This window comes from Mytilus edulis, chromosome 9 (assembly GCF_963676685.1).
Source record: "Mytilus edulis chromosome 9, xbMytEdul2.2, whole genome shotgun sequence".
NCBI lineage: Eukaryota > Metazoa > Mollusca > Bivalvia > Mytilida > Mytilidae > Mytilus > Mytilus edulis.
Genome location: NC_092352.1, coordinates 84210191 through 84234693, shown reverse-complemented (window position 1 = coordinate 84234693; position 24503 = coordinate 84210191). Strand labels below are relative to the sequence as shown.

At 32.0% G+C, this 24503-nt stretch overlaps 1 protein-coding gene across 5 annotated transcripts in view; it reads left to right on the top strand.

The window, feature by feature from the left end:
- LOC139489210 (cholesterol transporter ABCA5-like) overlaps positions 1-24503 on the top strand; it is a 197493-nt gene that overhangs the window by 25787 nt on the left and 147203 nt on the right. For 3 of the 5 annotated variants that reach the window (XR_011656162.1, XM_071275416.1, XM_071275417.1), the window contains exons 19-31: positions 3457-3596; positions 3981-4253; positions 5597-5728; positions 6880-7032; positions 8182-8319; positions 9191-9283; positions 10040-10252; positions 17210-17440; positions 19306-19478; positions 20223-20298; positions 20898-20992; positions 21303-21422; positions 22521-22765. Coding sequence is in view for 4 of the 5 variants with exons in the window: in XM_071275416.1 (XP_071131517.1) it covers positions 3457-3596; positions 3981-4253; positions 5597-5728; positions 6880-7032; positions 8182-8319; positions 9191-9283; positions 10040-10252; positions 17210-17440; positions 19306-19478; positions 20223-20298; positions 20898-20992; positions 21303-21422; positions 22521-22765 (2082 nt within the window). In the remaining variant the exon portion in view is untranslated. Of the gene's footprint in view, positions 1-3456; positions 3597-3980; positions 4254-5596; positions 5729-6879; positions 7033-8181; positions 8320-9190; positions 9284-10039; positions 10253-13438; positions 13463-14458; positions 14507-17209; positions 17441-19305; positions 19479-20222; positions 20299-20897; positions 20993-21302; positions 21423-22520; positions 22766-24503 lie in introns of all 5 variants that reach the window. The other 2 variants (XM_071275414.1, XM_071275415.1) reach the window with 2 other exon arrangements.

Here is a 24503-nt window from a genome sequence, read left to right as displayed (position 1 = left end):
GGAACTATTGGAATAACCGATATTTAAAATTTGGAAAACGAATAGCAGCGTGGCAGTCAATGTCTTGGAATGATGAGAAAATCTCCTGTTTTGTGGGTAATACAGGTGGTTGGTTCAGGTGAAAGCATTGTCCCTAGCGGTAAATAGGAATCAATCTCATGACCGGTTTACAAATAACAATGCATGATTACTAATAATTAGAAAAATTAATAAATTGAACGGTAACTGAGGTTTTACTAATTATGACAAACACATTTTTCAGATATCAACTACAATTAGGGACAAAGGAAACTCCAATTCAAAATTTTGTCTGAATGTGTTCACATTGAAAATGAAAGAAATATTTATCCAACAGTGCTAACAAGTGCTTTGATTCTCAGAGGCCTCCCCTCTTATTCAGGCAAATTTAATTGTGGATTTTTTTCACCTAATCAGAAAAGTGACATTTTATCAGGTTTTATGGAGTAAATAAAGGACAACATGGAATTTTTTTAATAAATTAGAAAGAAAGGCAGAAATTTTAAAGAGAGAACCAGTATTACCATGGTTGAATTATTTTCTGCTCTGTATGCATGTTGAATAGAACTTATTTCACATGTTATTTGCTCCAACCCTTTCCCCTTTACTAACAGTCACCTCAATAACGTCTAAATTTATTGATTGATTGATAAATGCTTTACGCCGCATCAGCAAAAAAAGGATTTATTGAGGGTATTGTCTAAATTTAACTATATATATAGGAATAATATACATTATGTGTTTAATTTTTTTCTGTATTTTTTATATAGTCTGTAAGAAAATTTGCTTTTTTAAATGTCATATTACAGTGACTTGACTGTTAGTGTTGCTCTCCACCAATTGCAACTCATTCAAAATTTTGACCAAATTGCAATTTGTTTTATAAAATCAAATTGTTCAACTGGTCAGAAATTTGAACCATCTGCTGAACAAAAACCACAGCCAAGTCATGAAAGTGCAAGGTGATAAAATAAAACATACTTACAATCCTATAAGACTTTAACTCCACTTTAATGATGTTGTGACAAAATTAGTTTATCAGTTTGTATAGTTATATTATATTCATTTCCATGCTGAAGGGGAACTGTTTATTTTGAATTGCTATTAAATTGTCCGAACTAAGCTTTCATATAGTTTTTGTCGAGCCTGCGACTTTTGTCGCAGAAAGCTCGACATAGGGATAGTGATCCGGTGGCGGCGGCGGCGGCGCTAGCTAACTTCTTAAAAGCTTTATATTTTTGAGGGTGGAAGACTTGGATGCTTCATACTTTGTATATAGATGCCTCATGTTACGAAGTTTCCGTCAGTCACATGTCCAATGTCCTTGACCTCATTTTCATGGTTCAGTGACTACTTGAAAAAAAAGTTAAGATTTTTTGTAATGTTAAATTCTCTCTTATTATAAGTAATAGGATAACTATATTTGGTATGTGCGTACCTTGCAAGGTCCTCATGCCCGCCAGACAGTTTTCACTTGACCTCGACCTCATTTCATGGATCAGTGAACAAGGTTAAGTTTTGGTGGTCAAGTCCATATCTCAGATACTATAAGCAATAGGTCTTGTATATTCAGTGTATGGATGGACTGTAAGGTGTACATGTCCAACTGGCAGTTGTCATCTGACCTTGACCTCATTTTGATGGTTCAGTGGTTATACTTAAGTTTTTGTGTTTTGGTCTGTTTTTCTTATACTGTATGCAATAGGTCTACTATATTTGGTGTATGGAATGATTGTAAGGTGTATATGTCCAACTGGCAGGTGTCATCTGACCTTGACCTCATTTTTATGGTTCAGTGGTTATAGTTAGGTTTTTGTGTTTTGGTTTGTTTTTCTTATACTGTATGCAATAGGTCTACTATATTTGGTGTATGGAATGATTGTAAGGTGTACATGTCCAACTGGCAGGTGTCATCTGACCTTGACCTCATTTTCATGGTTCAGTGGTCAAAGTTAAGTTTTTGAGTTTTGGTGGTTTTTTTTAATACTATATGGTCAACTAATTATTTGGTGTATGGAAATATTTTATGATCTATATGTCAGTCGCGCAGGTTTTATTTGACCTTGACCTCATTTTCACGGTTCATTGGTCAATGTTAAGTTTATCTGACAGTTGTAATAAAGCTTTATATTTAGGACTATCAACATAATATCAATGATTAGTAAAGAAGGCGAGACATTTCAGCGTGTGCACTCTTGTTCTTTCTAAAAGGTATTCTATATTTATAAGAATCAGACATTATGTGAATTAAAACATTTCATATTCAGTAAAATATGTGTAAAATTGCAATATCTGTTTGTAGGAAGTTTCCATGGGGGAGATAATAACTTTTCTTTCAAAAAGTCTTTATTCAAAAGAATAATATTTTAGGTTATCTCCCCTGAAAACTTATCAATAGCATATTGTTATTTCACACATATTTTACTGAATATATGATGTTTTATTTAAAATGATATCTGATTCTTATAAATATAGAATACTTTAAGAAAGAAAAACTATATGAAAGCTTAGTTTGGACAATTTTATAGCAATTCAAAATAAACAGTTCCTCTTCAGCATGGAAATGACTATAATATAACTATACAAACTGATAAACTAATTTTGTCACAACATCATTAAAGTGGAGTTAAAGTCATATAGGATTGTAAGTATATTTTATTTTATCACCTTGCACTTTCACATTTTGACTGAACAATTTGTTCAATATTCTGACCAGTTGAACAGTTTGGTTTAATAAAACAAATTGCAATTTGGTCAAAATTTTGAATGAGTTGCAATTGGTGGAGAGCAACACTAACAGTCAAGTCACTGTATGTTTTATTTTTATATGATGTTAAAAAATATCTCAACTTATCATGCAAACTTTATAGCATGATATTATGAATATGGTTTGAACTTGACAAGTCCTACCTAACAGTCTTTGATTAGTCAAAAATCTTTTGTCATCTTTGATAGATGAACACATTGTGTAGTTTTTCTTGATCACAACTTTGCCTTCTCATCATGTGTCTTTGGTTTTTGAATTGACGTTAGTTAACAGGGACAGGCAGACAGTAGACATAGTATAAAATATACAAGGTTAGATTATAAAAGTAGTAAGAAGAAATACATAAGCTGAACAATTTTTATGCCCCCGCCGTAGCAGAGGGGGCATCATTAAGTTTTACCCTTCTCTGTCTGTACATCATACGTCTTAAAATTGGTTACCATTCTTTAACTTTAGTTTGCCTCAATCAAATGTAATGAAGCTTATATACAATGCTTATTACCACAAAACACTGATCAAGTTTGAATTTTTATAACCTTTCTTGAGTTATGCCCCTTTACCAATCGAATATTTATTTTAATACCTATTTGTATTTTAGATCTAGATTGATATGTATATAAGAACTGAAATATTGCTTTGATATGGTAGTAAAATGACATTGTGTATTTCAGGAACCACCACTGGGAATGCTTTCCTTCAGATGTTTAGGAGCATGTTTGAAACAAAAACTTTCACAAACTCATCTGAGATCGTAGATACTACCTCAAACTTTGGAATAGACTTAAAGAATCTCACTGTGACAGCTAGTTCAGTATGTATATAAATAAAGAGGGATTTAAAACAATCATCATCAGACTCAAACTCAGACTTTTCAAAGTTGTTGAAGAAATTAGAGCTCTGAAACAGCTAATATATATATTTTTTAAAATCAAATACAATTATATTTTTTGAAAGTAAAGATTCTTCTTGGTACATTTTAATTCATTGCTAGGCTGTTTAATGCTAGATTAACAAATATCTAAATTCTCAGCCCACTCCATTTCAATTTAACTCCCTTTTAAGAATTTGAATTTTATCATTTCTTTTCTTCCATTTTTCCATTTTGGCTGTTCTGAAACTGATGGAAATGATTAAAAAAAATCAAATTAAAAAAAGTCATGTCTCCCAATGAAAAAGGTATTCGTGTATTTTTCAGATCAGCAATGTTGGATACAGTATTTTGTATAATAGTAAAGCTACACACAGTATACCTTCTGTCATACTTCTGATGAGTAACAGTCTTCTCTCCATGGCATCTTCCTTGGTCAATAGAACACAGAACACAATATCTGCTGCAAGTCTGCCATTGTGGAAACCATCAACTAAACTAACATACAACAACAATGCATTCTCATCTGTTATATTGGTGGCCATTGCTTTTGTTGTTGTGCCACCAGGTTTTGCTGTTGATCTCGTCAAAGATAGACAGGTAATTTAAGATAATTCCAGCATTGGCTGTCAGGTCATACATGTTTGTACTAAAATTGATATTATTTTAAATTGTCAAATACATAACATTAGATATGCTACTATCCAGTCATTAAAGATGTTATCTAGTCTGTTTCAAGATAACAAGCTTTTTAAATTACTGTTATAAAATGATAGTATATAAATAACAGAATTTACAAGGTAGAAAAAAATGACAGATATATAATCTATTGAAAATTTGACCAGAAATGATTCTCTAGATTTTTCAAACATTTAACATAGGCACCAATTTTTTTTCAGAAACTGAAATGATAACAAGAAGTATATGAAATTTTAAAAAATGGCCTTTTACATGTTTTAAATTATATGTAATAAAATTATGAAAAGATAAGCAAGTAAATTTTTTATTGGCACTACATGAATAAAAGTAGAGGATTTCAAATATCTTACAAAAAGTCAAAAACAAGAGTAGGTAATCAACCTATCAATGCTCGTATTTTAATATTGCTCAAAGTCATGCTTATTCCAGACTGATTATAAGGATAAATCCATTGGAAGTGTGCTGATTGATATTTTTGTCAGTGAAAACATGGTCACTTAATTAGTTAAAAGAAAGCTTTAAACTAGCTTTCAGTTAAGGTGGATATTCTGCTTGCTACACTGCATTGGTTTTGCTTATTGTTGAAGGTCCTACTTTGACCTCTGATGTTATAAATTCTTATCCTATTTACTTTATTGAACGTCATGCAGCAAAAAAAAATACATATTCATGTACATGTATAAATCCATTTCATGATTTCATTAGTAGGGATATGATTTTCAGTGCATTTTATTTGATTTGCCACTAGCCAAGGTTATCTTTATAGGTTGCATTTCTGTAAATATTGACAATTCAATTTCCCATAGGAACTCCTTTTATGGATAAAACTGTACCACTTTTACTATGAAGTTTTGAAAAAAATCTTATCCTAGAATTGAAAGTTCATATGCACTACAATTTTTCCAAAGGTCAAAATATAGAGCTGTGCAGCATATTTTCAACGTTTGTATGCTGTGAACTTCTCAGAGTTTAAGCTAACACTAATTTTCTTAACTACCCCTACCTCAACTGTAGGGTTACCACAGGTTTCAATATAAACAATATTCACATGTATCTTAACCGGTAACATTCTGAAGTTTTGTCTCTGTGAGATGCAACACAGAGAGCATAACTGGGAACCAGTTTGGAAACAAAATTAATTTTCTGTGATATTCTAGATCTCCCCAAAAGAGGCGTGGTTTAAGAATCAGCTGTATTTACAAAGTGCAACCTATAGAGTTTATTGATGATTAATTTAATTACAGTATAAGATCAGAAGTCAGTTGAGAACAGCAGGCGTACCATTCAGTGTTTACTGGTTATCTAACTTCTTTATTGACGTCTGCAAGTTCTGTATCCCGGCAGTATTCTGTATTATTCTGACAGCTGCGATACAGGTATATTATATGTAGAGGGTATTACATAAAAAAAAAAACTGTTTATTATACAGTGGTGTATGTATACAAGTTGTGTGTGCTTGCAGCATTCTGTATTATTCTACTAGCTGCTATACAGGATATCATTTAGAGGATGGTATGTAGAATAAAAGGCTTATTTAAATTATTTGGCAGATTTTCATCTCCGCCCGCCCAGACTTTTTTTTATTTTTGAAAATTTAATATTTCCAGACTGTGAATGATATCCAAACGCAAGAATCGTGGAACACATTGGTACAAGAAACATGAAATAAAGAAATTGACAAAACAGGATTCTTTAGGAGTTTTATAACTGTATATTGAGAACAAAAAGTCAGCCAATGTTCAAAATATATTACAGGAAACCCATTGATTTAGCCCAAAACTGTCATTTTTTATTGACCAACAGCAAACATCCTCGGTCTTCAACCCCTCAATAGAGTCTTTAAACAACTTCTTCCTCCTGGTTAAGTTCAAGTTTTACATTGTAATTCAGTATATTTGCACTTGCATAAAAATCTTAAAGCATCAACCCTAGTAATTTCCACACAGTTTAAGTATCTGCAAATAACATTTTTTTCCTGAAAATACTACACACAATGATAAATGAATCCACATTTATGAAAAAAATCAAAAGTTAAATTGATAGGTATTTATTTAAGAAAGTAAATGTTAAACCATATAAGTGATATTGTAATAGTTTCACGTATGTGATAATAACTGAGGTGTTTTGATACTAGCATAGTATCTAATCAATATCTGATCCATTTCAGTTTTGTCTTTCTTTGACAGAATCAAAAAGCGAGGTCAATGTTGTTTTGTGATTAAGGGGAGATAATTTAAAAATGACATTCATTTGATATTTGTATTGGCCAAACAGGTGTTATCTATAATCTAAAAAAAATCTTTACATTTGGTTGAAAATATGCAATATAAAAAGTATGAGATGAGCTTAATTTTCAATGAGACATATATCCACCAGAGTTGAAACAACGGGGATAAATGCTTATTTTCTAAATCACAAAAATGGCATGAAAGAAGGGTATTAGATTTATATAAACTATGTTTTTAAAATGTCTAGGTACACAAATTTCAATTGATTGTATAGACATATTGTATTTTTTTATTTTCAGGTTGACAGTTTAAAGCCAGGTGGCGCTATGGTGTCCCTCGTTCTTCTGTTCCTGACAATTATACCTTCATCTACACTCTTTGTGTACATCTTTCAATTCTTATTTGACAACTTTGAGACCTGTCAATCATCATTGACTGTTCTCTACTTTTTTGTAAGTATACTAAATTTAAATCAAAATAATATTATATTGTCATCCCAATATATATGAGGGTATAATGTTTTTGACCCGTCCGTCCGTCAATCAGTCCGTCCGTCCGTCAGTCCTGTTTCTTGTCATCGCAACTCCTCTCAAACCACACAACAGAATTTCACGAAACCTTTTCAGATAATAAGGACATACTATGTAGTTGTGCATATCAACGGGAAATTGCGATTCAATTTTTTTTCTAGGAGTTACGCCCCTTTGAACTTATTTATTTTAATGTATTACTGCAACACTTTGTCATCGCAACTCCTCTCAAACCACACAACAGAATTTCACGAAACCTTTTCAGATAATAAGGACTTACTATGTAGTTGTGCATATCGACGGGAAATTGCGATTCAATTTTTTTTCTAGGAGTTACGCCCCTTTGAACTTATTTACTTTAATGTACTACTGCAACAGTTTGTCATCGCAACTCCTCTCAAACCACACAACAGAATTTCACGAAACCTTTTCAGATGATAAGAACATACTATGTAGTTGTGCATATTGACGGGAAATTACGATTCAATTTTTTTCTAGGAGTTACGCCCCTTTGAACTTATTTACTTTAATGTATTACTGCAACAGTGTCACCGCAACTCCTCTCAAACCCCACAACAGAATTTCACGAAACCTTTTCAGATAATAAGGACATACTATGTATATTGACAGGAAATTATTATTCAATATTTTTTCTCATACAATTTTTTTTTCTTATACTTATTTAATTTCTCCAATGACAATGTGGGGACGTGGGGTATGTGAGCGTGCTCACTAAGGTTCTTTAATTTTGCCTGACACCTTTCTTCTGTTATAAATTACAAAAGGGACCTTCATCAGAGAGAGAATGATGGATTAATGTTTGCACCCTATTTACAATGATACAGTTATAAATTTATTTCAATTGCATAATTTTATATATTTAAAAAAATTGTCCAATAAATTACTTCCTTGTTTTCATTTATTTTTGGGGCACTTTTGTGGTAGAATGTTAGCTGCACTGTTTTACTAAATTGACTATCATATTTTTCAGATATCTTTTATACCGTATGTAGGAGTCAGTTTAGTTGACATGATTTCTGGCCTAAATTAAATATCATATTTGATTTTCAGATATCTTTCTTACCTTATTTGGCTGTCAGTTTAGTTGACATGATTTCTGGAGAGATCCCCGCCAGGATCATGCACTACATATTTGTTATGCTTCTGCCACCTTACAAAGTTTTTGGAGGCATTTATTATATTGACAGGGTAAGTCATACATAAATTAGAATAAGGTGGTATATAACACTACAGGGAGATAACTCTGTAAAAATCAGCTGAATGTTTTAATCACATTCTATTGCTAAGCAAATATTAAGCTTCTCAGCTATCAAATATGTGATTGTCAAACTACTATTTATCCAATAATATTTCCAAACAAAGTATGTGGTTCAAGTTTCGTTAAATTTTTGTTATTGGTCAATGGGTCAAATTATAATATTTTGTCAAAATTTTAAGAAAAATTGAACTAAAATTAATTTTAGTCAAGGTGTTTGGTGCCAACAATTTAGAAATAACATAGCACTATTTGAATGATGTGTGTTTTAAACATACTGATTTGCATGGATTTCATTTAGTGAACACTGCAAAATTTATCCAGATATGTATATTTTTAAGCTTTGATTTACAATGTTTATTGCATGGCTTTTAAAACAGTTCTACTCTTGAACGGTAGACAGCAACACATTTACGGTCATAGAAGTGACACGATTAATATGAATTATAAAATAAGTTGGTTTACTAATCATTTTGAAATTTTATAGAAAACAATAGAGAGGGAAGGAATATTGTTGTCAATGTGTTAAAGTGGTAGAATCTGTTTCTGTATAAATGAATTACTTGACAATATCATCTGTAATATTCCGTATGAATATGGTGGAAAATTAGACTGAACAAGTTTTTTTTTGATGTTTCAAGATATGTTATGGGAGATTTGTCAGTATTGAGTGAGTTTTGTTATTATATTTTTAAGTTTATGTTAAGTTTTAAGATGTATCCTTTAAGTTTTTTTTATGAGTACCAATAAACTTTAGTTTCTAATATAAAGATGTATAGAGTATGTTTTGTAATTATTTTGAAGATTTATCGAACAAGTTTACTTGGAAATGGACAGGACATTACGTTTGGAGAATATTTTAAGTGGGAGTCCAACATACTCCTACCTATACTGTGGGTAGGTATTTAATATATTTATTCACTAATCTTGTAATGTTTCAATCATATCTTCAATTGTCACAGAAAATGAACATTGATTATTTTTGGTCATAGATATCAGAAGATGTGGTATGAGTGCCAATGAGACAACTCTCCATCCAAGTCACAATTTGTAAAAGGAAAACCATTATAGGTCAAAGTACGTTCTTTTACATGGATCCTTGGCTCACACCGAACAACAAGCTAAAGCGCCCCAAAAATGACTAGTGTAACACTATTTAAATGAGAAAACCACCCATCTAATCTATATAAAAAAACAAGAACCAAGAAACACTTACGAACCACATCAACAAACAATAACCACTGAACATCAGATTCATGCTTGCTATTAATCTTGTTGAAGAAAAAAAAGATTTACTTATGTTGTCAACCTATAGTTAGTTATTTTATTTGAATAATTTTACAGAAATAATTTTACAAATATGACCTTCTTTTCATGTTACATTGGAATTCATTGAAGGTAGTGGTTAGAACCCACATACATTGTTTTTTTTTTATTGAACTAGTACACATTTTAGTTTAGGGGCCAGCTGAAGCCCACCTCTGGGTGCAGGATTTTCTTGCTGTGTTGAAGACCCATTGGTGGCCTTTGGCTGCTTTCTGCTCTTAGGTCAGGAAGTTGTCTCTTTGACATTTTCCACTTTTCCATTCTCAGTTTTCCTTTTTTTTTTAGAATACTGTTCCGTCCTTTAATGATATATTATGTTAATTACAGCCATTAGTTGAGATACCATTGTACATAATGTTACTGAGAATCATTGATGTCAGAAAAACAGGAGGTGAAATTCAAGATGCCTTACCGTGTATCAGTAAGAAGAATAGTAACGAGGTTGATACAGAAAACTCTGACATCATAGAAGATGAAGATGAAGATGTTGCAGAAGAAAGACAAAGAGTTAAAGCTTTACAGACCAGAGAAAGGAACCAGGTGTGTTTTCATAGTAATTTCTTAATAACACGAGCGTGAAGTTTTGTAAAGAAAAAATATATATGTGTCGTAGATGCGGGTGGTAACAGGTGTGCAATATTTTGGTTGAAGCACATTATTAAATCTCTATTTAATAGAAGATCTCTAATTAAGGATTTATTTTAGTGGTAGATAGGCTTCAGCATATATATTTTTTTTACTAAATTTGGATAGTGTTTTATCTATCATGGTTTTTTATTTTAACTTTAAATAAAAGTAAATGTGGGTTTACATCTTTTGAGACAGCAACCTAAATAGTAACAACACTTAAATATGAAAATTCTAAAAAAGATTAGATAAAAAGTAAACATTTTTTATTTGTGCAGGTAACTTGTAGTTTATTCAGTTTCAACCTTTTTTAGCTCACCTGGCCCAAAGGGCCAAGTGAGCTTTTCTCATCACTTGGCGTCCGTCGTCCGTCGTCCGTCGTCCGTCATTGTCGTCGTCGTCGTCGTCCGTCGTTAGCTTTTACAAAAATCTTCTCCTCTGAAACTACTGGGCCAATTTTTACCAAACTTGGCCACAATCATTATTAGGGTATCTAGTTTAAAAATTGTGTCCGGTGACCCGGCCAACCAACCAAGATGGCCGCCATGGCTAAAAATAGAACATAGGGGTAAAATGCAGTTTTTGGCTTATAACTCAAAAACCAAAGCATTTAGAGCAAATCTGACATGGGGGTAAAATTGTTCATCAGGTCAAGATCTATCTGCCCTGAAATTTTCAGATGAATCGGACATTCCGTTGTTGGGTTACTGCCCCTGAAATGGTAATTTTAAGGAAATTTTGCTGTTTTTGGTTATTATCTTGAATATTATCATAGATAGAGGTAAACTGTAAACAGCAAAAATGTTCAGTAAAGTAAGATCTACAAATAAGTCAACAGGACCAAAATGGTCTGTTGACCCCCTTTAGGAGTTATTGCCCTTTATAGTCAATTTTTAACCATTTTTCGTAAATCTTGGTCATCTTTTACAAAAATCTTCTCCTCTGAAACTACTGGGCCAAATTAAACCAAACTTGACCACAATCATCATTGGGGTATCTAGTTAAAAAAATGTGTCCGGTGAACTGGCCAGCCAACCAAGATGGCCGCCATGGCTAAAAATAGAACATAGGGGTAAAATGCAGTTTTTGGCTTATCACTCAAAAACCAAAGCATTTAGAGCAAATCTGTCACCAGGTAAAATTGTTTATCAGGTCAAGATCTATCTGCCCTGAAATTTTGAGATGAATTGGACAACCCGTTGATAGGTTGCTGCCCCTGAATTGGTAATTTTAAGGACATTTTGCTGTTTTTGGTTATTATCTTGAATATTATTATAGATAGAGATAAACTGTAAACAGCAAAAATATTCAGCAAAGTTACAAATAAGTCAACAGGACCAAAATGGTCTGTTGATTTCTTTAGGAGTTATTGCCCTTTATAGTCAATTTTTAACCATTTTGTAAATCTTAGTTATCTTTTACAAAAACCTTCTCCTCTGAAACTACTGGGTCAAATTAAACCAAACTTGGCCACAATCATCATTGGGGTAATTAGTTTAAAAATTGTGTCCTGTGACCTGGCCAACCAACCAAGATGGCGGCCATGGCTAAAAATAGAACATAGGGGTGAAATGTAGATTTTGGCTTATAACTCTGAAACCGCAGCCTTTAGAGCAAATTTGACATGGGGTAAAATTGTTTATCAGGTCAAGATCTATCTGCCCTGAAATTTTCAGATGAATCTGACAACCTGTTGTTGGGTTGCTGCCCCTGAATTGGTAATTTTAAGGAAATTTTGCTGTTTTTGGTTATTATCTTGAATATTATTATAGATAGATTAAACTGTAAACATCAATAATGTTAAGCAAAGTAAGATTTACAAATAAGTCAACATGACGGAAATGGTCAATTGACCCCTAAGGAGTTATTGTCCTTTATAGTCAATTTTTAACAATTTTCATAAAATTTGTAAATTTTAACTAACATTTTCCACTGAAACTACTGGGCCAAGTTCATTATAGATAGAGATAATTGTAAGTAGCAAGAATGTTCAGTTAAGTAAGATGTACAAACACATCACCATCACCAAAACACAATTTTGTCATGAATCTATCTGCTTCCTTTGTTTAATATTCACATAGACCAAGGTGAGCGACATAGGCTCTTTAGAGCCTCTAGTTTTATTTTTTTATTTTAAGTATCCACCATAATCAAGTAGATTTCTAAGGAAATGTGACAGGATCTTTTTCCTTAAATTAAATAAAAATTATTAAACTTTATTTTTACTGACAACTGAAGGGCTATTATTTTTCTGTAATCCTCTTAATTAAGAGAGTTGAACATTTTATATCACAATATTTAAGAATGTCTATTGCCAGTTGAAATACGACATCTTACTAGATATTCAAATTATTTAATCGTACAATGGTCATTAGGTTTGCTGGGCAGATAAATTTGAAAAGGTATTTATTATTTGAAGAAATGACAGATTTTAATGTTTCTGTAATGATTAACTCATCTATCAAGTCACCATTAATTTTAATCTTTGATTATTTATATTTAGCACTTGTGACAGGCTGGTTGTTCAATAACTTTTTATTGACTTCCCTATTTGTCAGTTGTTTTAACAGCAGTTTTTTACTTGCATAAACCTTTATTGTTGTGTTGTGTGTCACCTACAGCACAGGGTTGACACATTTTGATAACAGAGTTGACACATATTGATAACATAGTTGACACATATTGATAACACAGTTTACACTTATTGATAATAGTTGACACATACTGATAACACAGTTGACACATACTGAAAACTGAGTTGACACATTTTGATAAGAGAGTTTGATAGTTGACACACATTGATATTATAGAAAGTTTGAGAGTTGACATAAATTGATAACTGAGGTGACACATTTTGATAAGAGAGTTGACACATATTGATAAGAGAGTTGACACAGGAGAATATCAGTTTCAAGGTGTTTCATGTACTTTGTTTTTAAATACTAAACATTGAATTTAATGAAGAGAATGTATGATTAAACCTGAATGGTTGAGTGCTCATTTTTTTATCATGTAAGTTAGCAGTACCTCTTATAAAGATATGCAAAAAATATTGAAAAAAATAATATTTTTCATCTTGCTATATTTTGTATTAAACAGCCTGGCCAGTATTCATATGAGTCGGTGAGTGACAACCAGACAGTATTTACAAATTATGCTGTGACCCTTTGTTGCATACACCCACTTAATCAGTCCATAGTGAATAGTTTTGTCTCATTGGCAACCATATCACATCTCCTTATTTTATTTTTTTAAATTTTATGCTTAAAGCTTATTCCCAGTTGTTTGTGAAAGCTGTTTGTTCCTGTAAATGCGAGTGTCTCAAAGGTTCTAATATAAATGCTTTTTGTGTACTTTTTCTTGTTGTACAGTTGCTGTGCATGTATTGATTTTGTGTCATGGATCCATTACTCTGTATCCTTTGTTTTTCTATTAAATAATGTCTGACAAAAATGTAAACTCATCACAGAGAACTAATTAGTTGGGCATGTTTTTCCAGTTGTTATAATTGTTGTATAGTGTAACCTGTGTTATCCGACACACTGGGAGACCATGAAATAAAATAAGTAGGTTGTTGGAATACTCAGGTTTTTTTCTGCAAGGATAGGCATATTTTGGGACAATGAAACTCTGTTGGTTAAAGTAGGATAAGGCAGGTTACACTGTATATATACTTGATATTTATCAGTCTTTTACTGGACAACAAAAACAACATCTTAACAACAAAACTTTATTTGTATCGGTCACACAGTTAGGTGTACAACAAACATCCCCAAGTTCCCCATCATAGAAAGGCATAATGTTCGTTCAAATACTATATTTTTTTGGTGTTCTTGGGCTGTTATATTGTCAATGGGAATGGATTACCCGGTACTTAAATTCCTATTAGCCTTTAATTTCCACTGAATTGCTATTGTGTAAATGTCCAAATTTAAGTTTTTAAATTATTTATTTTAAATTGGTGTTTTTCTAGGCTTTCTCAATAGCATCTTTTATATGAATATCTAATACTTGGTGAAATATACTTTAAGCTTCAATATGTTCTTTTAAAGTTTTAAAGTTTTTAAAGGGAGAAAATATCAATATTTTTAAATATCACAATGATTTTGAAACTTTCAGGCTCGATTTCGCTATACCAATTCAATTGAACTTAAGTCTAATAGCATTGTAAGTATGCTTATTTTACCCCTTGCACTATATTGACTTGACTGTTTTCTGCAGCAGTTGTTTAAATTTCTGACAAGTTGAAAAGTTTGGTTTGATATTAAAATAAATTGAACTTTAGATGAATTGCAATCAGTGGAATGCAACACTTACAGTCAAGTCACAGTAATAGGCTAAACTGTAATTAAATTAGCTGAAAAGATAATTAAATTCACCAAATATCAGATAATTTATGTAATTTGATAGCAATCAGTACATATGCAGATCTCATTTATTTAAAGAAGATGCTCTAAGTTGCAAAGAATTTTTTGGACACTGAAATATGTTTAAGGATGTTTGCTAGTCATGTTTTGGAATTTTTGTCAGATTTTCGAAATCCTCTTGTTTTATCCATTTGAATTCCTTAAAAAATGTGCACACTAACCCCCATCTTTCTTTTTATAAATCTTTTACAAGTATAATTATAAGCCATCTGTAAAAGTCTTATAAAATCTTTGTTATTTTTTAACAGTTTTTTGGAACTTAAACTTGTCGATGATGAAGCTATGAAAAATCAAGAGAGAACATTTTACTGCCAAAATTTCAATGGCTAAAATTCCGATAACAAGCACACGGACCTATATTTTTTGCGTGCGCTCTTTTGTTTTCTTTTTTAATTCCCTATCAATATATACTAGTGTTATGAAAAGCTTGTTATTTTGAAACTGAGTAGCGAATATCCTTAAACTAAACTTGAATAAATTGTTGATACCTAAAAGAAAACATCAGTAATGTAAAAGATATTATACTTGTCATATATAACGTTCATATCCCCAGCTTTTTAAACCAGTTGGTATACAGTGATGGGGAAGTCTGTCCATCAGTCTGTGCATTCATTTATTTGTTTGTTCTTCCATTTGTTTATTTGTTCCTCCTTTTGTCCATCTTAAATCTGCATCATTATACCCCTGCTTTAAAAAAGGGGGGGTATACTGTTTTACCTCTGTCTGTCCGTCCGTCAGTCCGTCCATCAGTCCGTCCATCAGTCCGTCAGTCCGTCAGTCCGTCCATCAGTCCGTCCGTCAGTCAGTCCGTCCCATGAAACTTTCGTCACATTTTTCTCAGGAACTACACATCCACCCTTTCTGTAATTTGGTATCAACATTTATATATGTTAGCTATACCGTGTGATGCGTTTTCAGATTCATCACTTGACAACTTCCTGTTTACCGAACACTTGTATGATTTTACACATGATAGCCAAGTTGAAAATTTTCGTCACATTTTTCTCAGGAACTACACATCCACCCTTTCTGTAATTTGGTATCAACATTTATATATGTTAGCCATACCGTGTGATGCGTTTTCAGATTCATCACTTGACAACTTCCTGTTTACCGAACACTTGTATGATTTTACACATGATAGCCAAGTTGAAAATTTTCGTCACATTTTTCTCAGCAACTACAATACAAGGATTTCTGAAATTTGGTTTCAGGATTTATATAAGTCAGCTATACCGTGTGATGCGTTTTCAGATTCATCACTCGACAACTTCCTGTTTACCGAACACTTGTATGATTTTACACATGATAGCCAAGTTGAAAATTTTCGTCACATTTTTCTCAGGAACTACACATCCACCCTTTCTGTAATTTGGTATCAACATTTATATATGTTAGCCATACCGTGTGATGCGTTTTCAGATTCATCACTTGACAACTTCCTGTTTACCGAACACTTGTATGATTTTACACATGATAGCCAAGTTGAAAATTTTCGTCACATTTTTCTCAGCAACTACAATACAAGGATTTCTGAAATTTGGTTTCAGGATTTATATAAGTCAGCTATACCGTGTGATGCGTTTTCAGATTCATCACTCGACAACTTCCTGTTTACCGAACACTTGTATGATTTTACACATGATAGCCAAGTTGAAAATTTTCGTCACATTTTTCTCAGGAACTACAATACAAGGATTTCTGAAATTTGGTTTCAGGATTTATATAAGTCAGCTATACCGTGTGATGCGTTTTCAGATTCATCACTTGACAACTTCCTGTTTACTGAACACTTGCATATTTTTACACTATTAATATTATCCACTTGCAGCGGGGGTATCATCAGTGAGCAGTAGCTCGCAGTTTCACTTGTTATGAAATATTATGAAGCATGAAAAAGAGGCCTATTTTATATTTATTAAAGGAGTTTGTTCTTTGGGGTTACTGGTTCTACTGCTTTTGTTATGTCCTAGCTTTGTGAACCTGCCCATAAATATTTGTGAATTTTGGTTTGTTAGCATGAAGTTGATTCAGGAAGTTGCACCAAGAACAGCATTCTTATCCCTGAATGCAAAAATGAAACGAACCTGCACAAAGTTTTTACACACCCATAGAATTGACATTCCCTGCTCACACAAGCTTGTTTTTTTTAATACAAACTGCAAAAACTAGATGATTAAAATTTGCTATATTTAGATTAACTGGATCAGTTTAAATAGGATTAAAATAGCAATCAAGGTAATCAACAAAAATATTGAAAAGGGTGCAGGGACTTAATTTTTTTGTCAAACATGATGAATGCTATAAATATGAAGGTTAAAAGAAAGGTTTAACAGTATTATATTCTAGAAATCGTACAGCAGTTGAATAAATTAATAAGATCAGTTGTAATTTACATTTCATTCATAATTTATATAAGAAAACCTTTAAAATTTTATTTCAGTACCCTGTGGTAATGGTCGAAAATTTAAGAAAAGAATTTGCAAAAAGGGGAAAGCAGAAAAGAAAGGGATGTAAAAAGATCCAGGGAGAAGAAAAGGTCAAGGTTGTTGTTAGGAATACATCCTTTGCTGTAGAGAGTGGTGAAGTCCTGGGACTTCTGGGACCTAATGGAGCAGGAAAAACTACCACCTTGAATATGGTTATTGCAGAAGTCGGACCAACAAAGGGAAAGGTAAGATATTGTTGCCATTATTCAAGAACGATTCATTTATTTCATATGTCCTGTCATCAAATTAATTATTTTCATAAACATTTTCTGAGGGCCAGATACATTTTGAATGTACATTTAGGCCACACCAATTTAATTTCTTGTTCTACGGATTTTTGGACTCCAAAAATTGGGGCGAGCGAGCGATTTGAAAATTTTAATAAAAAAATATTTAATTTGCAAATTTTTAAGGCGAAGCTTGAAAAGTAAAGGCGAGCGATTATAATTTTTTTTTGTAAACATAAAATAGTAGGATTTGACAATTATAAAACTTGATTTATCACTTGTACTTTGACATTTCTTTAATTTATGAAATATTTTTCCCCTGTTTACCAAGAAATAATTGAATAATTAAATCTGGTCTTTGTATGTGTGACTGACAATGAGACAGTTCTCCATCCAAGTCATAATCAGGTTGGGAACAACCCCTTAATGTTATAAATAACCCGTTTAATGAGGGGTCAATATAACTTTATAATATATTTTTTTGTAAAAAACACTTTTTAGTACAAAAGGGCTCATATTTTCCCAAAGAACTATATATCTATCTGGTATTAAATGGTCCAAGAATTTTGTAATATTTCTGGACTTTAACCATGTTAACAATTTACTTTAACAGTTTAATATTATTCAAAATAAGTGGACCCCTCTTGTAGAAAAGTTGTTAAAAATATGTTGTATTTAACCTCTTTTTGAGTAAAAAATTCTAAGTTATCAAAGGTTTTGTATAGTAGCACTTTACAAATCCTTGGTATTTCTATTTTCTTTTCTATAGCAGTAAAATGACCCCTTGTCTGAAAAGGGGGGGGGGGGGGGGTATTGTTCCCAACCTGATAATAACAAACACAGGTCAAAGTACGGCCTTTTACACAGGGCTTTGATCAATACCAAACAGCAAGCTATAAGGGACCCCAAAATCATTAGTTTACACAATTCGAACAGGAAAACCAACGATCTAATTTATATATCCAAACAGGAAAATACCAATGCACCACATCAACAAACGACAACTGCTGAACGACAGGTCCCTGAATCAATCAGGACAGGTGCATAAACATACAGCGGCTATGGATACTTTTGTTTCGCCAGCATACAATATAAATATCTGATATGTACAGTGTTGTGGGGTGCTAATAGGTTTAAAATCGTTATATACAGGTTTAAAAGACTTTGATCTAAAGACAAATGTTTATATCTTTTTATAATATTTACAAAAAAATTGTGCGGGAAATGAACATGATTACATTTACGGATGCGGGAAGCGGGAATATAAAAAAAATTAAAAAAATCTGTTTTGAAAAAAATAGGTGCGGGCGGGTCCGTCGAACAAGGAATTAAATTGGTGTGGCCTTATAAGTCTATAACAATACTTTGGAATTAAAATAATCTTAAAATTGATACAGTGCCATAATATATTCAAACAACAGATTTTGGTTATCAGCAATGTATTCTTTAAGTGGAAAAACTCAGCTTTTTTTTTTTTGTCTAAATATCACATTGAGAGTTACAAAACCTGTTTGCATAAGGGTCTGGATGAGGTTTTCAGAATGGAGAAAAATCAACCAATGCTTCAGAAGAATAGACCTAAAAAGAATGAAAAAAAAAATTTAGAGAATTATGGGATGTTAAAATATACATATAGTTTTTAAAGGGAAACCAATATAATAGAGTGAAATGACCTAATAATTAAAGAATACAAAAATGAAGGACTCCCAATAGAGACCTTCATATACGCTAGAGAAGGCACCAGATGGTGAGTAATCATATATGTCTAATCACTGTCCAACTAAACCTACCGATGTTTACAGTTTGTAATTTGTTTATTTTAGGTACATGTAGGAGGGCATGATGTAAGATCCAGCATGTCAGAGGCCTTTAAGGTACTTGGATACTGTCCCCAGCATGATGCATTGTGGGATTTAGTTCAGCTTGATGATCATCTTAGAGCTTATGCTGCCATCAGAGGCATTCCAAAAAAAGACATAGAAAATGTCATCAATTAGTAAGTAATAAAGTCAGAAATTATTTTTGTGTCCGTAAAAATTGTATTGTGTTGTCAGACTATTGAAGATTTGAATTCTGTAATGGTAACAAATAAGAGTAAGACTGGTTTGTTGAATTATCAATGAAAATAAATAAGGGAACTGATGATGTCAAGGAGAAAAATACTAAACAATAAGTAGTTTTGAAAAATAAGTATCCAATGACTGCTCTATTTAACATTGAATAATGAAGAGGAGTTCACATATTTTATAAATCTTTAAAACTTACAGAATTGGATGCAGTGACATTACAGGGGTGGATCCAGCCATTTTGAAAAGGGGGGGTTGTTTCTAACCAAGGACAAAGGGGGGGTTCCAACTACATGTCCCCATTCAAATGCATTGATCGTCCCAAAAAAAGGGTGTGTTCCAACCCAATCCCCCCCATTGGATCCGCCACTGCACTATAGCTGAGACAAAACGAAGACATATAGATATAAGAAGATGTGTTGTATGAATGTCAATGAGACTAATTTTTGTCCAAGTCACAATTCGTATAAAGTAAACAATTACATGATGTATATCAATATTTAAAACAATGTTCTGTAAAAGATATCATCAACCGTCTGCAATGACTAATGCTCCTAACATACAAAAGTTTTAGGAATGTTTTAATTATCTGCTTACTGTATATAGCCATTTTTACACTTGTTACTAATATTTACCAGTTACAAACACATTAAAATGATTTCTCTTACTTTTAGTTATATAAAAGAATTAAAGTTGGAGGATCATGCAGGAAAAATGGCAAAAAAATTGTCTGGCGGTACAAAGAGAAAGGTAAATGATTAATATATATCTGTAGGATACAGAGATGCTTGTACAAAATTAAGTTTGTACAAATGCCATTTTGTCTTATTTAGGAGATAAATGTAAGGCGTCGCCAGTAAACTCAATTTCGCGACCATAGAAACACTAATTGATGTCGTCAGGGCTTTAAATACAATACTGTTATTTCCAATCTAATGAAACTTACTGAAAACAACGTCAAATCATCAATTTAAAATCTATCATACTTGGTGTGAATTGATGCCATGAGGTTTTGTGATGCTATCCAATCAAATTGAACGTTACAAACAATTTTGCATTAGAATAAATGTTTAACTGACTTAAAAAAAATCAGTGCATAGTAAAGAGTTTTCTTTTATTGAATTGGAAAAACATTTTCTTTTCATTCACAGAAATATGTCAGAAAATTCAAATTTTTAATTTTATGGCATGACTTTTTTTTTTTCTTAAATGCATGTAGCACATGGTTGAATTATGAAATTATTGAATTATGTACTGTTTCCATTACTAAATGTGTCCTTTAAGATTTTTGTGTTTCTTTTGAATTAATTAAGCTTTATTATGTTTTGATATTTGGTTTGATATTGTAGCTAAGTTATATAATCAGTATGCTTGGTCAACCTAAAGTGGTGCTAATGGACGAACCTTCAACAGGAATGGACCCACAATCAAAAAGATTTCTCTGGTATGTACACACAGTAGCTAGAACATGTTATTTATATCTCATGTTCCATTCTTATGTAATATCTAATTGGAGGGAAGAATTTTTTAGAACACTAGGGGCCATAATTTTCGTATTTTGATTTAAGAAACAAATGGGGATGGTGATTTAAAGGATTATTTGATCATATTGCAAGTTTGATATTATTGAACTGGGGAATTCAAATAAGCAGTTACTTTATTGACAATGAACATAATATTTTGTAAGTATTTTTGTACATGGTGTTTTTTCTCTTAACATTGGGAATTTGAATTTTGATCACTTTTGTTTCTAGGGACACTATTAGTTCCAGTTTCAGTGGAACAGAACGTGGTGCTATTTTAACGACACATTATATGGAAGAAGCAGACGCCTTATGCACAAGAGTTGCAATCATGGTCAATGGAAAGCTTGAGTAGGTATTTAATCTAGGTCACCTACATTCATTGGACAAAGAAGTCTACTGTGTGTGGTTGTATAGCCATTCAAGGTCGTTAAAAACTCCCATAATCAACTATTGCATGTAATAACATTTGTCAAAGTGTCAATTTTCATTTTCATTATGTTTAAATGTTTTCCCAGGTATAATTATATTTTTAGGATTTCCCTTATCAAATTTTGAACTTTGCCATTGTTTTATCTGGGATACCTAATTTGTATACACAACTGCTTCTAAACTCCTTAATGTGGATTCATTATTTCTTGTGAGTTACCATATCAAAGTAAAGTTTAAAATCGTTTTTTTTAATCTTTGTCAATCATTGTAATGGCCATCTGATTACCATAATTGCCTTTTGTGATTAAGTCTTGAGGAATTAAATTCCGGATCAGATATAAAATGTCCGGCTGGCTCAAATATTTTTTGGAAGCCCTGACTCAATCCACATCTTCTTATATCTATTGTATGTAGACTATGTAGAGTTATTGGTCTTTAATCATGAATAATAAAGCAATATTTTAAAATTCTGGTATGCTTTCACATTATCTCATGACATTTTCGAATGAATGAATGATTTTATTCTCATAAACTAGTACATAGCTACAGAGATAATAACAGTTCATATATAATACATATCTTTGTTTCGCATGTGTGAAAATAAATAACATTATAATAATATTACAGTTCCTCTAACCAGAAGGACAGACTTTCAATGATATATATCGTATAAATCTACACAATTTTTCTAGTTCTACAACATTTTCAGATGAGAATACATTTTTATATTTAATAATGTTTGCATTTTTGTTACAATAGTGTGGTAAATATTTTTCTCTTTCTATGTTAAAACAATTGCATGACATAATGTAGTGAAATTCATTGCCAATATCTTTAGAGCCCCATTGTTTTGTGGAAAATAAAAAAAATAAAAAACTAACATGTATTTAATCTGTTTATATTCACTGCTTTGCCGTTGGATGAACTGTACTCTCTAATCACAGCTGCTTATTCATATTTCATTAGTATTTTGGAAATATGTTGTTATAGAAAATAAATTTTTTAATGTGTTTCCAGATGTATTGGTGCTACTCAGCATTTAAAGAACAAATATAGTAGTGGATATTTATTGGAAGTCAAACTTAAAATAGAGGACATCACCGATGAAGAACAAGCTCACAGATTAGAGGAATTACAAAACTATGTTGTGTCTCTATTTCCAAATGCTGTAACATTAGAGAAATTTGGAACTTATGCCCAGTTCAAAGTACCAAAGGAGGATGTTCCATCCTTAGCTAATGTCTTTGCCTCACTTGAAGAAGGTAAACATACAAGAATTTGTTTTCGAGTTCGGAGTCAGTTTATATAATAATCTTATTAACTTCTACCTTTGATTTTTCTAAATATGTTGTCTTTTAGTCTTTTAAAGAATAACTAATAGGATATATTTTTTTTCTACCACAATATACTTTTTGATATTTATTAATATTATGTAAAAATTATTTAGGACTCTTCTTAAATAATCACACACCAACTGGCTTTTTCAAGTGGAGACATTAATTTTATCCCAATAGGTACTCAATGGGTTGATACAATGTGAAATTGAATAAAGCAATATTGATAGATGTTTTTCATACGGATTAGGGATTTGACGAAGCCTTAGTAATGGTGACTGGTATCAATATCATCACAGATGGCTGTTAGGGCACAGGCCTGTAGCCAGGAATTTCCAAGGGGGGGGGGGGGGGGGGGGGGTTCGTTGGACTCACAAACTCGACTTTAACAGTCACAATTTGAACAGAACATTGACTTTAACAGTGCTTATTTGTTTTCAAGGGGGGGTTCGTCCGAACCACCCGAACTCCCCTGGCTACGGGTATGGGGCACGATTTCTATTTGATCATATACTTAGTACAAAATACAGCAATTTTGTATATCTAATAAAGGTGTTTTTTTTCCAGTCTGTATCACATACCCTGTATTGCATACCTGGTGTGACGTCATAATGTGAATGACGTCAACGCTTGAACTATGCCGTCCAGTTGCAATATTTCCTAGCATGAAAGGGAAAAAATGAGTTAAAACTTACAAAAATGTCCTATCATTTCAAATAAAATCGATATTTTCTAAAATATTAGAACCCAGTAACTTTACGAGCGATTTTTATCTATGAAACAAAAAGACACAATAAGATGGAAATATCTGAAGTTTTATTGTTTATGTGGTCTTAATTTTTGTGAAGTTTGTTTTCATTACCTAATGGGTTAAACACAAATGGAAATTTTTACGATTTTAATTTGATTAGAGAACATGATAGCAAACTTTCAAGAAATATTTTTCTTGGTGTTCACCTCTTCAGAAATTGAAATGAACCCAGATAGTGAATAATATCATCACCGAATAAACAATAAAACTTTAAACATTTCTACATCCAACAATATTTATTTTTTTAATATAAATTTTTGTTGAAATACTAGGACAGTATCGTTGGTGGATGCATTTTAATACATTGTCTTTGTCTCAAACGTATATTGAAAATGTTATAAAGTTATAGGGGATATTACGATGTGGATAGTAAGCAAATAAGGAAGTCTATGGAAAAAAAGACAGCTGGGAAAATGCAGCACAATCATAATGTTCTTTTCTTGCTTATAATTTCGGACAATTTAAAAAAAATTGGATATCCCATGAATCTGATTCTATTAAAATATATGATAAACAGAATAATACTGGCAAAATCCGTATCACATGCCCTATCACCCTCGACCAATATCATCCCTTGGGCCTAAAGACCCTCGGGCTGATACGGCATATGATACGAATTTTGCCATGTATTATTCTCTATGTATTATATATATACAACTTTATTATGCTTATTACTAGATATAAAATAAAGATTATTATTTCATATAAAATACTTTTATTGTTATTACTATGACTATTAGATTAAATTAGTGATCTTTCATTTTGGCATCAGACATTTCCTGTTATGATGTCAAATTATATGGGAATGTTTTAGAAATCATGCAAAAAATAGCAGTAATGTGTAAGGTGTATTGG